This window comes from Alligator mississippiensis, chromosome 5, assembly GCF_030867095.1.
Source record: "Alligator mississippiensis isolate rAllMis1 chromosome 5, rAllMis1, whole genome shotgun sequence".
NCBI lineage: Eukaryota > Metazoa > Chordata > Crocodylia > Alligatoridae > Alligator > Alligator mississippiensis.
The window spans coordinates 121544744-121556835 of record NC_081828.1 but is presented as its reverse complement, the minus strand read 5'-3'; the positions used below and the strand labels follow the sequence as shown (position 1 = coordinate 121556835).

Below are 12092 nucleotides of genomic sequence, written 5' to 3'. Positions count from 1 at the left end.
GTTACATGCCACCAAATGGAAATTAGCAATATTTAGAGGATGGCAACCCATCTACTGGGTCCTCGAACTCTAGCCATTCCCAAACAGTAGAACCATACTATCTATGGAAAAATCCCTTAGTATCCCTTATCTATCCCTTAGTTCAGTGGTTCAACACACAAACTTTACTGAGGGCCACTGGAAAAGTACACTTTCCACTGGAGGGCCTCCACTAAGGAAGTTTGTTACATCAGAAACAGGAAACTTGACTTCACAGAAGCTCACAGTCTCAGGTGACAAAGAGTAATTTGCCTCAACAGCTCACTTTTCAAATCCTCCCACATTTTTCAGCGTCATCCAGCAGCAATGAATGAATTAAAACCTAATTATGAATTATGGCAGGCCACTGTGATTGCCCTGGTGCACTGCATGCATCCTTACCCTAGTTAATTGGTATTATTTTAGATAGGCTGTATTTCATCACACATGACATGATCTGGAATAAAATACATACTTCGTTTTTTGAAAGGCAAAAAGAAGAAGAAAAAAAATATCTGTCCTTATACTAAATAACTGATGAGCAGCAGCTAGGGAGACAGGCCTACTCACTGTTCTGCTCCGTGCACATGCAGATTTTAACTTTTGCTTTTGGCTGCTAAGGCAGAAACTAGTTTTGCTTCTTGCAGATAGTGCACACTGCGATTTCCAGCAATTGTTTTTTTGGAAGAGGGAGGTGTGCACTGAATGTGAGAAAATACAGTGTCACAGAATCAGAAAAAATCAGTAGATAGCAAGCAAGGGATAGCCAGGCAAACACTGTAACTAGGTGTCCATATGCATTTTAACAACTTATTTCACAATAACCACTACTCATTTGGCAATTTTAAACAGCACAATAAAGTTGTTAGAAGAAGAAGAAATTAGCAATTATAAAATTGGGAAAAAAGCAGAATATTCCACCCTTTACCTGGCCACTATTTGGAAAAGTGCTGTTATAATCAGAAGTCCAGTCAGGATAATATACAACATCCTATGATGGTAGAGAATGGATTGATCATGTAGCACTTGAGATAATACCTGCTCCCTACCTGCAGAAGGATGCACCCAGTGCACCCACTGGAATATACAAGGCACTGAAGCAAGAAGGTAGTAGGGAGGACAGCCAAGGGAGCAGCAACTGTAGAAAAACAAGAGGAACCTGCCTAACTCTTCTCCAGTATTATAGAAATGGAAGTAGAGGAAAAGTATTTTGGCCATCAACAACCTGTACAGAAACTGAAGGAAAAAATTGCAATGAGGTGCTGAAGATCTAGCTCTATAGTCACCGATATGAAGCATATTTATTTTAATGCAAACCTTTTCTAAGCGGCTTGTGTTCAAAATCCCATACTTTATTCAAATGGTAATTCAGGCTAATCCAAAAAAAAGGACATAACATGAGATGTAGCATAACATGTTAATTTTAGAAGCTGTCTCCTTTCCTGCTGGTCATTTATTCAACCAAATAAAGGTGAAATGTGTATCAATTTGAATTGTAGAAACTAGCTGCTGATTCATGTAAATAACCTCTTCTTTGCCGAAGGCAGTATTGAAATAACTGACCAAACTGCTAAAACAAGTTTCATCCGCTAGCCCTGCCTTCTTCTCTTCCACTATCAAATTAGTGTCAGGAAGCCCATGTGCATTTGCTGTACAAGCTTATTTTATACCTGGAGTTCTATTCTCAAAATAGATCATTCAAAAATAGGCTCACAATTAAACTACACATGCAATGAGAAAACATGGCATTTTCAAGACCAAAGAATCATTTAGAGATTTTGCAGACATAACCACTAAGAGCAATGAATGAATAGTATTTAAGAGAACAGGTTTCTTTTGCACTCAGGGAAGAACTCCACTCTCAACTGTGCATGCAATTTCCACTAACCTTACTAGTGTGGATGCATAGCCAAAGACCAAATTTGCATGGTTTGTGTAAAGCTCTTATAAATTACCATTAAAGCTATGCTGCATTTACAACAGGAGAGAGTGATGGGGAGATAAATTCAGAACATGTGTAGGAAGGCATCTGCTTGCACCAGTTCTGAATTTGGCTCTATAATTACAGCCTTCTATTATTTAAGTATCCACAGGGACCTGCTCTATTGGCTCTAAATTATTTTACTACAGTGTCAAAGCAGCAGCAGCAGCAATGAGGATAGGAAAATAAGTAAAACTTTTACATATAATACATTTAATGCATTTTAACAGTGAGGAATTAAACCAGGCATATTCTCAGTAAGGTATCTCAGGTGAAGGCAGAGTATTATTTATCCTCTGATCATAATCCAAATACTCATTCAGGTGCTGGGATGCAAATCTTGCTAAATGCTGCACCAGTTTGCACAAGCACACAATGCCTGCAAAACCAGCAATTGCTAAAATGGTCTTTATAGCCTCATCAGTGAAAAGTGCTGTAGTGGATGAGTATAAAGTGGAGAAGTGGAGGGTTGATTGCATTAAGTGGTAGGCAGTGATGTACCTGCTACGGCCCAAGGGCCAATGCTTGCATTTGCGGCTGCATTCCAAATCCTTCTCGTAGCAATACTTCAAGTCACATTGTGCAACAAGAACTCTAAAGGACCTGGCCCATGGGCCATGGCTCCTTCCCACCCCCCTGATCGGTCTGCCACTGGTGGTAGGCAATGCTGATTAACAATTAGAAAACGGAGCTGGGTGCTAGAATCCCAAATTCCAATTTTGGCAGGGATCAGGCAACCACCTCATCTCTACATTGCCTCAAGACCACACTGAGTACAACAGTAAAGCAGGCCATCACACCTGCTCTGCCCAAGTTACCTCCCAAAACTGATGTTAAGTAGTTTTCCTAATGAGGCACTGGGCACCTGCTGATAAGCTTGCTCTCCAAAGAGAGCCAACTGGTGCACACCTACTGCTCCAGTAAGGATGTGAGCATGTTAAAACTCTGGTGTAACCTACAGGGGTTTTGTACACCAGTGTAAGTTGAAGCTCTTCCTGGGTAGCTGCCATAGTAGGCACACTCATCCCCAAAGTGCCAGAAGAGCCAACAAGAGCCTATTTGCATTCAGCATAGCTACTGCTAAATAGCTACTACAGTGGCATAAAAGGGAGCACCAACACCTATACCAGTTTAATACTGGTATAGTTTTACCCCAATTTAAATGCAACTGTCCATCAGAGTTCAGTTAAGTTTCGTTATTGAAAAAGTCTAAACCAGGGGCGGGCAATTATTTTGGGCAGAGGGCCGCTTACTGAGTTTCGGCAAGCCATCGAGGGCCACATGACAGGCAGCCCAGGGCAGATTAATATTAATTTTCTAAATTTTTTTAGGGGCCCCATGGGCCGGCTAGAATGACCTGGCGGGCACCTGGCCCCCGGGCTGCATTTTGCCCACCCCTGGTCTAAACTGTGTCCACTTCCTATTTCCACCAGCCTATAAACTTAAACTGGTATTTTTGTTTAAGTCCACGCTAGGAATGCTCTCATAGCATGGGATACCTGGTATATTAGGTTGGCAATGCTTCTCAATGCCTAAAATGATATTGAGTCTAGAGAAGAGGAGACTGAGGGGGGATTTAATAGCAGCCTTCAACTACCTGAAGGGGGGTTCAAAAGAGGATGGATGGAGCTAGATTTGTGCTCAGTGATGGCAGATGAAAGAACAAGGAGCAATGGTCTCAAGGAAAGCAAGGGAAGTTTACATTAGATATTACAAAGAATTTCCTCACTAGGAGGTAAAACACTGGAACCGGTGACCCAGAGAGTTGGTGGAAGCTCCATCCTTGGAGGTTTTTAAGACCTGGCTAAACAAAGCTTTTGGCCGGGATGATCTAGTTGGGGATGGTCCTGCTTTGAGCAGGGGGTTGGACTAGATGACCTCCTGAGGTCCCTTCCAACACTAATTTTCTATGATTCTATGAGCAAGGGTGTCTGTCATCCTTTTGTGCAGCAGCCTTGCAACATATTAAGGACATGCAAGCAAAGCTTCAACCACCACAGAGGAGAGAGCTTTAAATTCATACAATAAACTTAAATGACCATAGGAGAACTGTTAACATGCTTGGTATATTTAAGTCCTTCTTCCTGCTACTACTAATGTGCAAGCCATTAGCTTCTTTGCACAGCAGCAAATTAGTTAATGTTTTCACTAGGCTTTGAGGATGTCACATGGGCTTCCAAATGTAATGGTCTGTTCTTAGTTTCATATGCCTTTTAGATAAGAATATATGGCAATTTTTTGCCAAAAAAAATATTTGCCAAAAAATGGCATTTGGTAGTCATCAAAGTCATTAGCAAGTTCAGTGAATAGTTTCAGTAAAAAAAACACAAAAGGAGGGGAAATTTCCAAAGCAAACACCTTTATTTTGCACTTTCAAAATGAAGCTCTGACTCTTCATTTAAAAAAAAATAAAAATCTTAACACACTTCAGCCCTTTTCTTGGCCACTGCATTTCCTCAGTCTAAAGGAGCAAAATATTTTTAAATACTTCATTCAATTATCAGCAGCACAATGATGCCACCCCTACATGGATATTTTTCCTGTAAGATAAACAGCCAAGGTGTGCCATGGCTACCTCAGTGCAACAAGACTAAGTTTGAGAACTCCACTGTACAAATGCACCCACATTATTCATGTAGAGGCCAGTTCTGTCACCCCTATTCATGCCAATTACTCCAGGAATAGTTGCAAAACCGGTGCTACCCAATTTAATTTAAACTGCCAGAATTAAATCCCAAATAAAGAAATATTTTAATCCCATTTGACATAGTTGGAAGTCGAGACTTACAGAAACTGTTACAGTAGACTGTTTAGTATGGACAAAAAGGATCTCTGACTTCAGACTGGCCATACTATTTAAAAATACCATAGTCCCCTTCCTTCCACTGAGGTGCATATGAAAAACCAGCAAAGAAAAAAAACACAATATAAATCAAAGAGGGAGAACCTGTGTGGTAATAAATCTATCAAGGACAGTCAATTTACTATGACAGAGTCCAAACAAGGTATCAAATAACAAGACTCCCCAATATGTAGCATAAAATCATGGGCATAAAAAAAGTACAGGAAGTCAAAAAGCCCGTGGCTGAATTGATTCAATCTTTGCAGGTTAGTCTAAGCTACATAGGCTGAACCAATAAACAAGTGAACAGACATTCACTTGTAATTCCTGAAATTAAGCCCCATGCCTGCAATGGCCCAAGACAGAAGTTGGGGGGCACTAGAGCGTGCCTCCACGCTTGGCTGGAGCAAACAGCTTGAACCAAAGCTAGCCTACCCACCCTGGGGGAAGGGAGCTTGCAGGGGAGGTGCAAAGCATCCTTGGAAGCCGGGGGGGCTGCACATTAATTTGAATCTGGAGGGGATCTACGACTGAAGTTCAATAAACCAATTTAACCTAAATCAGTTCAGTCTGATACTACAGTAAAAATCGCATTATCCGGCACTTCATTAAACGGCAAGCTCTATTAACCGGAACGCTACTCAACATGGCAAAAGCAAAACCGGAATTGGGACTTCCGGTTTCTCCAAGTCCTACTTTGGGCCATGGCACGGGGCAAAGCAGCCTGCATGGGACCCCCCCCTCCCTGTCCCCCAGCACACTGACACCAGGGGAGGGGCAGGAGGGGCAGCGCGATTAATACGAGACGTGGATGCACTGGACGCAACAGGAGGGGCGTCCTTGCCTGACCAGGCAAAGGACCAGGTAACCAGCATATTTGGTTAACCAGCACCCCCCATTCCCCATGGGTGCTGGGTAACAGAGCTTTTGTTGTAACATCCATCCAGGTTTATCTTAAACTGGTTTCAGCCATTTTGAAAGCAGGTTGTGTACACTGAACTTCTGTTGTGTACTGATCTGAACTGATTTCTGATCACTTATACTGATTTGTGTGTAATTTCTGTCCCTAGCTGAAGAGCCAAGTATTTAGACCAGGGGTGGGCAAAATGCGACCCATGGGCCTGATGCAGCCTGCCAGTCCATTCTATCCGGCCCGCGGGGTCCCTAAAAAATTTTGAAAATTACTATTTATCTGCCCCTGGCTGCCTGTCATGCAGCCCTCGAGGGCTTGCCAAAATTCAGTAAGCAGTCCTCTGCCCAAAATAATTGCCTGCCTCTGATCTAAACCAACACAAACCTAATAAAACTCTAGTGCCAGTCCCTATCTTTATGTGTTTCACTGAATAATTAAAGGTGATATGGAGAAAACCCCCTGACGTGGATGCACTTCTGCCAGAAAATCTAGATCAGTTTTAGGGTCTGATCTTTTCATACTCCTCACTGTGCTGACATAACTTTAAGGGTTGGGTAAGAGAAAGATCGAACACACCTTCAACCAGGGCTGCAACTAAAAGCTCTACCCTGTTTTCGAATACTGACAAGGTGGAAGACAAGATTATGGTAATGTTTGTACTATAAATTCCTAGATATGTCAGCCAGACATGTGAGGAGGTGTGGACTTAACCGAAATAGCTGTACAAGCAGAAGCTGACTTAGTAGACAACATTATTCTGGAAAAACTGCACATTTCCTAGTATAACTTGTTCTACTGGAGAGGTGGCTGATGGAGGAAAGTAAAGGCATAACTTGCTGGTTTAAGCTGCATCCACACAAGGAGTGTTTTGTCAGTAAAGTGGTATCCCTGTACCGGGGGAGAAGCAATGGGAAGGGAAAACACTCTTAGTGTAGACTGCCTAAACTGTAATTGTGGGAACTTCCACAATGAAAGCTTAGTCTACTATGCTAGGAGGATTTGCTAAACTATACTGGGAAAACTTTTTTAAAAGCTGAAGAAATGGCTTATACCAAAAAAAGTGCTTTTGTTGATATAGCTCCTTCTGGTTCCCTAAAATGGCAAAAAGCATTTTCATGCTGCTGGAACTGTATCCAAACCAGAGCTTTTGCTGGAAAAGAAACATCATAAAATCAAATCTCTGACAAACATTACTGCACCATAAAAGTTTCTGGCCTAAATAACAATTTGAAGTACATTTCTAGAACTATGAAAACAGGAATATTCATTATGTGTAGGGTACACAAGCACATTGCATAGCATGCTGCTTAGTAATGTTGCACATTTGTTAACTTAGCACAACTCTCAAATGCAAGTCATCTGTGCAAGGTGACTATACCCTCTGATACACACATGCATCATCAGAACATAGACATAGAGGAAGCTGAGCATTTGTGGGAATACCAGCAACTTTCATACAAGCCATTCAGTCCAGATATTAATATCCTAAGTAAAGCAAGTTCAGCTTCACATTCCTCATGCTGGCTCTTGAAGAGCTCCTGACCAAGTATGGTTTGACCTCAAGGGAGCAATTTGTAGCCCTATGAACAAACTGGTTTGGCCAGTCAGCTGTACTACTGCCTAAAACTGGCATATCACAAAGATTTCAGTAAACCTTACCATACAAATGCAAAAACCACCCCTCAGGAACATCACAGCACTATGATGCCTGACGAAGGGTTTTTGAACCCGAAAGCTTGCTTAATAACTATTCTCCAACCATTTGGTTTGGTTTAATAAAAGATATCAAATTCACGCAAGGAACCTTGACAGCACTATGAGGCACTCCCTGAAAGACTCTCTCTAAATTAACAAGTGAATTACAATGGACTGCTTGGATTGCAAAGTCTCTAAGGTAGGGACCTTGTTTCCTTACTTGCTTGTAAAGCTTCGAATATATACCCATAATGCAATAAACATACTAGCATTTACTGTTTTCATCTCTGGGTATAGTTTATTCATCTCAAACAGACACATTTAACTTTAGAGTCTCATCTTACCAACAATACCTTTTTCCCGTATGGTACATCTCTACCCAACTTTCTCCCCATGAAAAAGATCAAATCCTTACCAAAAGTATGAAAAGCAAGGGTTGAACTGAGTGTACATTTCCTGAATTTTTACTGCTTTATCCCTCCCTCCTTGTATAGCAGAAATTTACCTTGAAAGCGCAGAATTGCATACTAATATGAGTATAAGACGTTTTATTTGTACTTAAGGCACTCATGTAAAGGCTGGTCCCCAAACAGTTTTTGACCAAAACAAGCTACACCACTGTAAACTCTATCACTGTATCCACACTAAAAGATTGCACCAATTTAACAATTTCAGCTTCCTAACTAATGCAATTAAAACATTACCTAGAAGGTAATGAACTCCAACATGCTGGATACAATGGGAAACCAAAACAGGACTTCTACAATTCATGACTACCAAACATTTCCCCTTGCACGTGCCCAAAGTACAACGTTGGGATGCTCCTCATTACTGTATGGTGCAGGGTGGTTAAAAATCAATGATTTTATTTAAAAAATAAAACATCTGAAATAAAAGTTTTTTAAATGTAATCATATTTTTAAATTCTTGTTGTTAACATGCTTTTAAAAAAATAAACTGACATAAAGATAGTTTTAAGATACGTTAAAGTTCAAAGATATCATCATGGAATAGGGATTATAACTTCTAATTATGCACTATTTGAGACAATATATTCACGTAACCTTTTTACAAGTTTTACATATAGGTCACAACAGGCATGGACTATATTAGGGGCCCAATCATGTGGCTCCTATATAGATTAGTAAAAATTAAAGAAAACCATTCTACCCAATGGTACTCAGTGCTCAGTCTAGAGTCTAGCCTCTAGTCTAGACGATCCCGTTAAGCATCTCTGTGATGCTTAGTTTCAGTTCTCAAACTATGGATTTGTCTCTCCAAAGATCATAGGCAGACAAGGTTCTTTGGGCAGATGTGCTATCTTTTATTAGACCAACTAAATAGTTGGAAAAATTGTTCTTTGCAAACCTTTGGGCATAACTGCCCTTCTTCAGGCATAAGACTGAGTTTGTTGTCTCCAGAGATAACATCCTTGTTAACAGCAGTATATGGAGATGAGAGATAACAAACCTGATTACCTACCCATCAGCCCTCTGTCTCTCTGCAAGTGTGTACACACACAGTCAGGCCCTTACCTTTCTCTAAAAGTGCAAAGTTTCAAGAAGTTCAATTAATAAAGGATATCAAACAACAAGAATGCACTTTTTGTAGAAAACAATGATTAAATCGAGACTTCTGATGCATGATTTAAATTGTGTTTTAAATCAGGATTTAAATGGATTTGATTTGTCAGATCCACCCTGCTACAGTGCACAGTAGAATAGCCAAAAACAGAAAATAAAAATTACCAGCACAAAACTGATGATACAAGAGTGAAAAGCACTTTATTTGAATTGTGCTACCACTGAACAGTTACACTCCAAGTTACCATTGATCAGCTTCCCTAGACAGTAAATATTGTTCCTATTGCCACCCAGCAGCTTCTGATCTCATCCATGCATTAGGGAAAGACCAAATGAATTTTATTGTGATAATTTCAGTTTATACTATTGTATGCAAGCTACAGACTAATCCTAATCAATCCATAAAAGCCTTCAAGAACCACATCTTGCTTGGTTTCAGAACGTGCACAATTCCTGTTTGTTTTTTAAAGCACAGCAGCATCACAAAGTATTTCGTTGTTCCCCCGGCCATATTTAAGGGTTTTTTTCTTCAAACATTTTGGAAAAAGATAAAAACTATTATTAAAAGTGATCTCCGTGATCAAAACAAATTTAAGTCTTGTCCATTTTCAATAATTTTCTAACAAACATTGTGTTAGCATCCTTTTTTGAGACATCAGCTCTTTGTATGTAGTGATGTTCAAATAAAACTGTTAATGGGTTTAGTTGCAAGTATTTCCAACTGAAAACATATGTCCAAAAAAGTTTATTATAACACTTCATCATTTTCTACTGCTGGGCAGGTTCATGACAATGCGACTGCATTTTGCATTTCAGGGTCCATGGGTTCAAAAGGCCAACAGGATTTTGAGGAGGTAAGTTTGGGAGTCTTAAAGAACATTGGTTCAACCTTCCTCTGACAACTTAGAATTAACATTTGGAGTTATTATTTTACAATTCTCAAGTAAGGCAGGATTCCTGCATTACTAATTTCAATGGTAGTTTTATTATTTACTTCAACAGCAGCGCAAACAAGCACTTTCCTACTAGTCTTTAGTGACTGTACATTACAGTGAAAAATGAACTGAGCCAACAGGACATCCAAAAGAAGTACTGCCTTTTAACAACGTTAGGTCTTGATCTCTTTCAGACTCAAAGAGCTATTGCCAAACCAAGCACATTGAGAATAAATCCTGCTGGTCCCCATTTCCTTACTGCCAACCCGTTATAATCATAAGACAACTACTACCTGATTTTTGCAAGCTTGCTTTAAACAGCATGTAAGCTATAGTGTTTATCCATAGGGATATATATATCCGGTAGAGTCTCTGCAACTCAGATAAGAGTTTTCTCTGGGCCACAGCGCAGAGACCACTTACTTCATTTAAAAAAAAAAAGTTGAGGGGGGAAAATGAAGGGAGGAAAAAGGGGGAAAAGGGGGAAGGAAAAAGAGGGGGGAGAGGAGGAGGGGAGGAGGGAAAATAACCTGCCCTTGTTATATCCACAGCGGGTATGAACTCACTCCTGAGGGATTCAAATAGGGCAACTAGTAAGTAGTTTCAAAAAAGGTGGGGTTCTCCTTTGCCCGATGGTTTTGCCAGGCACAAGATGCAGATCCCCTTGAGCCCAGCTCCCACATCAGACCTTATAAAAACCACAAGTGTCCCCTCCCCCCTCCTTCCCGGCTTTTTCCTTTAAAAAAAAAAAAAAAGTTTTATTTTTTTTTAAGTGTTTGGCAGATGTTCAAGATAAAGACGCCTCTGCCTGGAACCGAAGCTGCTCTGCCTGCTCTTACAAAAGAGCCAGCCGGACCAGCCAGGGACTCTTCCCCCTCCTCCTGCCTTGCAACCGGTTCCCCATGGAAGCCTCAGCCCCTGTCACAACCGCCCGGGCCCGCTCAGGGACACGCACACACACGCGCCCAGCTGACAGCCCGCCAGAGACGCGCGGCTCATTCATAAAGACAGCCGGCGCGCGTAGCGCTCGCCCCTCGGCCAGGAGCAGAACTCAGCCAAGGTTCCAAGAGGCGGATATAGAACGCGGCGAGCGTTCCGAGGGGAAGGAACAGAACGTAGCGAGGGTTCCAAAAGGGCTCGGAATAGAACGCCGCGAGCATTCCGCGGGGGGGATAGAACGTAGTGAGAGTTCGCGGGGCGGGGGGAATAGAACGTAGCGAGCGTTCCAAGAGGGGGCAGAACTTAGCGAGGATAACACAGGGGGAACAGAACGTAACGAGGGATGGGGGGTCCCGCCTGGGGGGCCTCGAGCCACACGAGGGGGGGAGCCCGCGGCTGGGGGGCTGCACGCACCTTTCTTCTCCTCCACGGCGGAGCACGGCCCGAGCAGCAGCAGCAGGATAGCGGCTGCCCCGGCCCGGCCGGCTCTGGCTCCTGCGCCCAGGCGGCGGCTCCTGCTGTCCCGCATCCCGGCGCTGCCGCTGCTGCTGCTGTAATCCCGTGGCTGGTGCTGCTGCTCTCAGCCCCGCGCGCCCGGGCTCCCGGCGGCCGCCACTGCACTGCCCATGCTGCAGGGGGGCGGGCACGGACTCGGGAGGAGGCGGCGCTGCTGCTGGGCTGGGCTGGAGAGGGGGGAGCTGCGGGTCGCAGCCGCCGGCCCCACGCGGGCGCTGGGTCGGGCCGGGGGTGGCTGCGGTCTTCCTCCGCCGGGAGCTCCGCCCGGGCCGCCTCGCTCGCCAAAACTTTCCCCTGCTGCCGGCGGGGCGGGGACGCTGGCGCTGCTGCCCCGCCAGGTGCCACCCCCACCGCCTGCCTCACCTGGCGGGGTGGAGCCGGGGACAAGCTCCTCCTCGGGGGCAGCAGGGCTTTGCCCCCTGTTCCGGGCGCCTCGGCGCCCTCTCCCGGCCAGCTCTGACGGAAGGCGGCCCGGCTTGCCCGGGCCTGGAGCTGGCTCTCATGCCCCTCAAGGCGCCTCTCCCTTGGAGCCCCCACCCCGCGCTCAAGAAAAGCTCTTCCTTAGCCACCACAGACCGAAAACAGAGCAGTTCTCTTGCAAAAGGAAGGACTTCCTAGGGGGAAGAGAGGTGCCAACCCTGCATTCCCAGAAACAGGCACCAGCTGCAAT

At 43.5% G+C, this 12092-nt stretch overlaps 1 protein-coding gene across 1 annotated transcript in view; it reads right to left on the bottom strand.

The window, feature by feature from the left end:
• EGFR (epidermal growth factor receptor) overlaps positions 1-11735 on the bottom strand; it is a 235064-nt gene extending 223329 nt beyond the window's left edge. The window contains exon 1 of the mRNA XM_059728641.1: positions 11321-11735. Within this exon, the coding sequence (XP_059584624.1) occupies positions 11321-11435 (115 nt within the window). The 5' untranslated portion in view covers positions 11436-11735. The remainder of the gene's footprint in view (positions 1-11320) is intronic.
• Between the last annotated feature and the right edge of the window lie 357 nt (positions 11736-12092).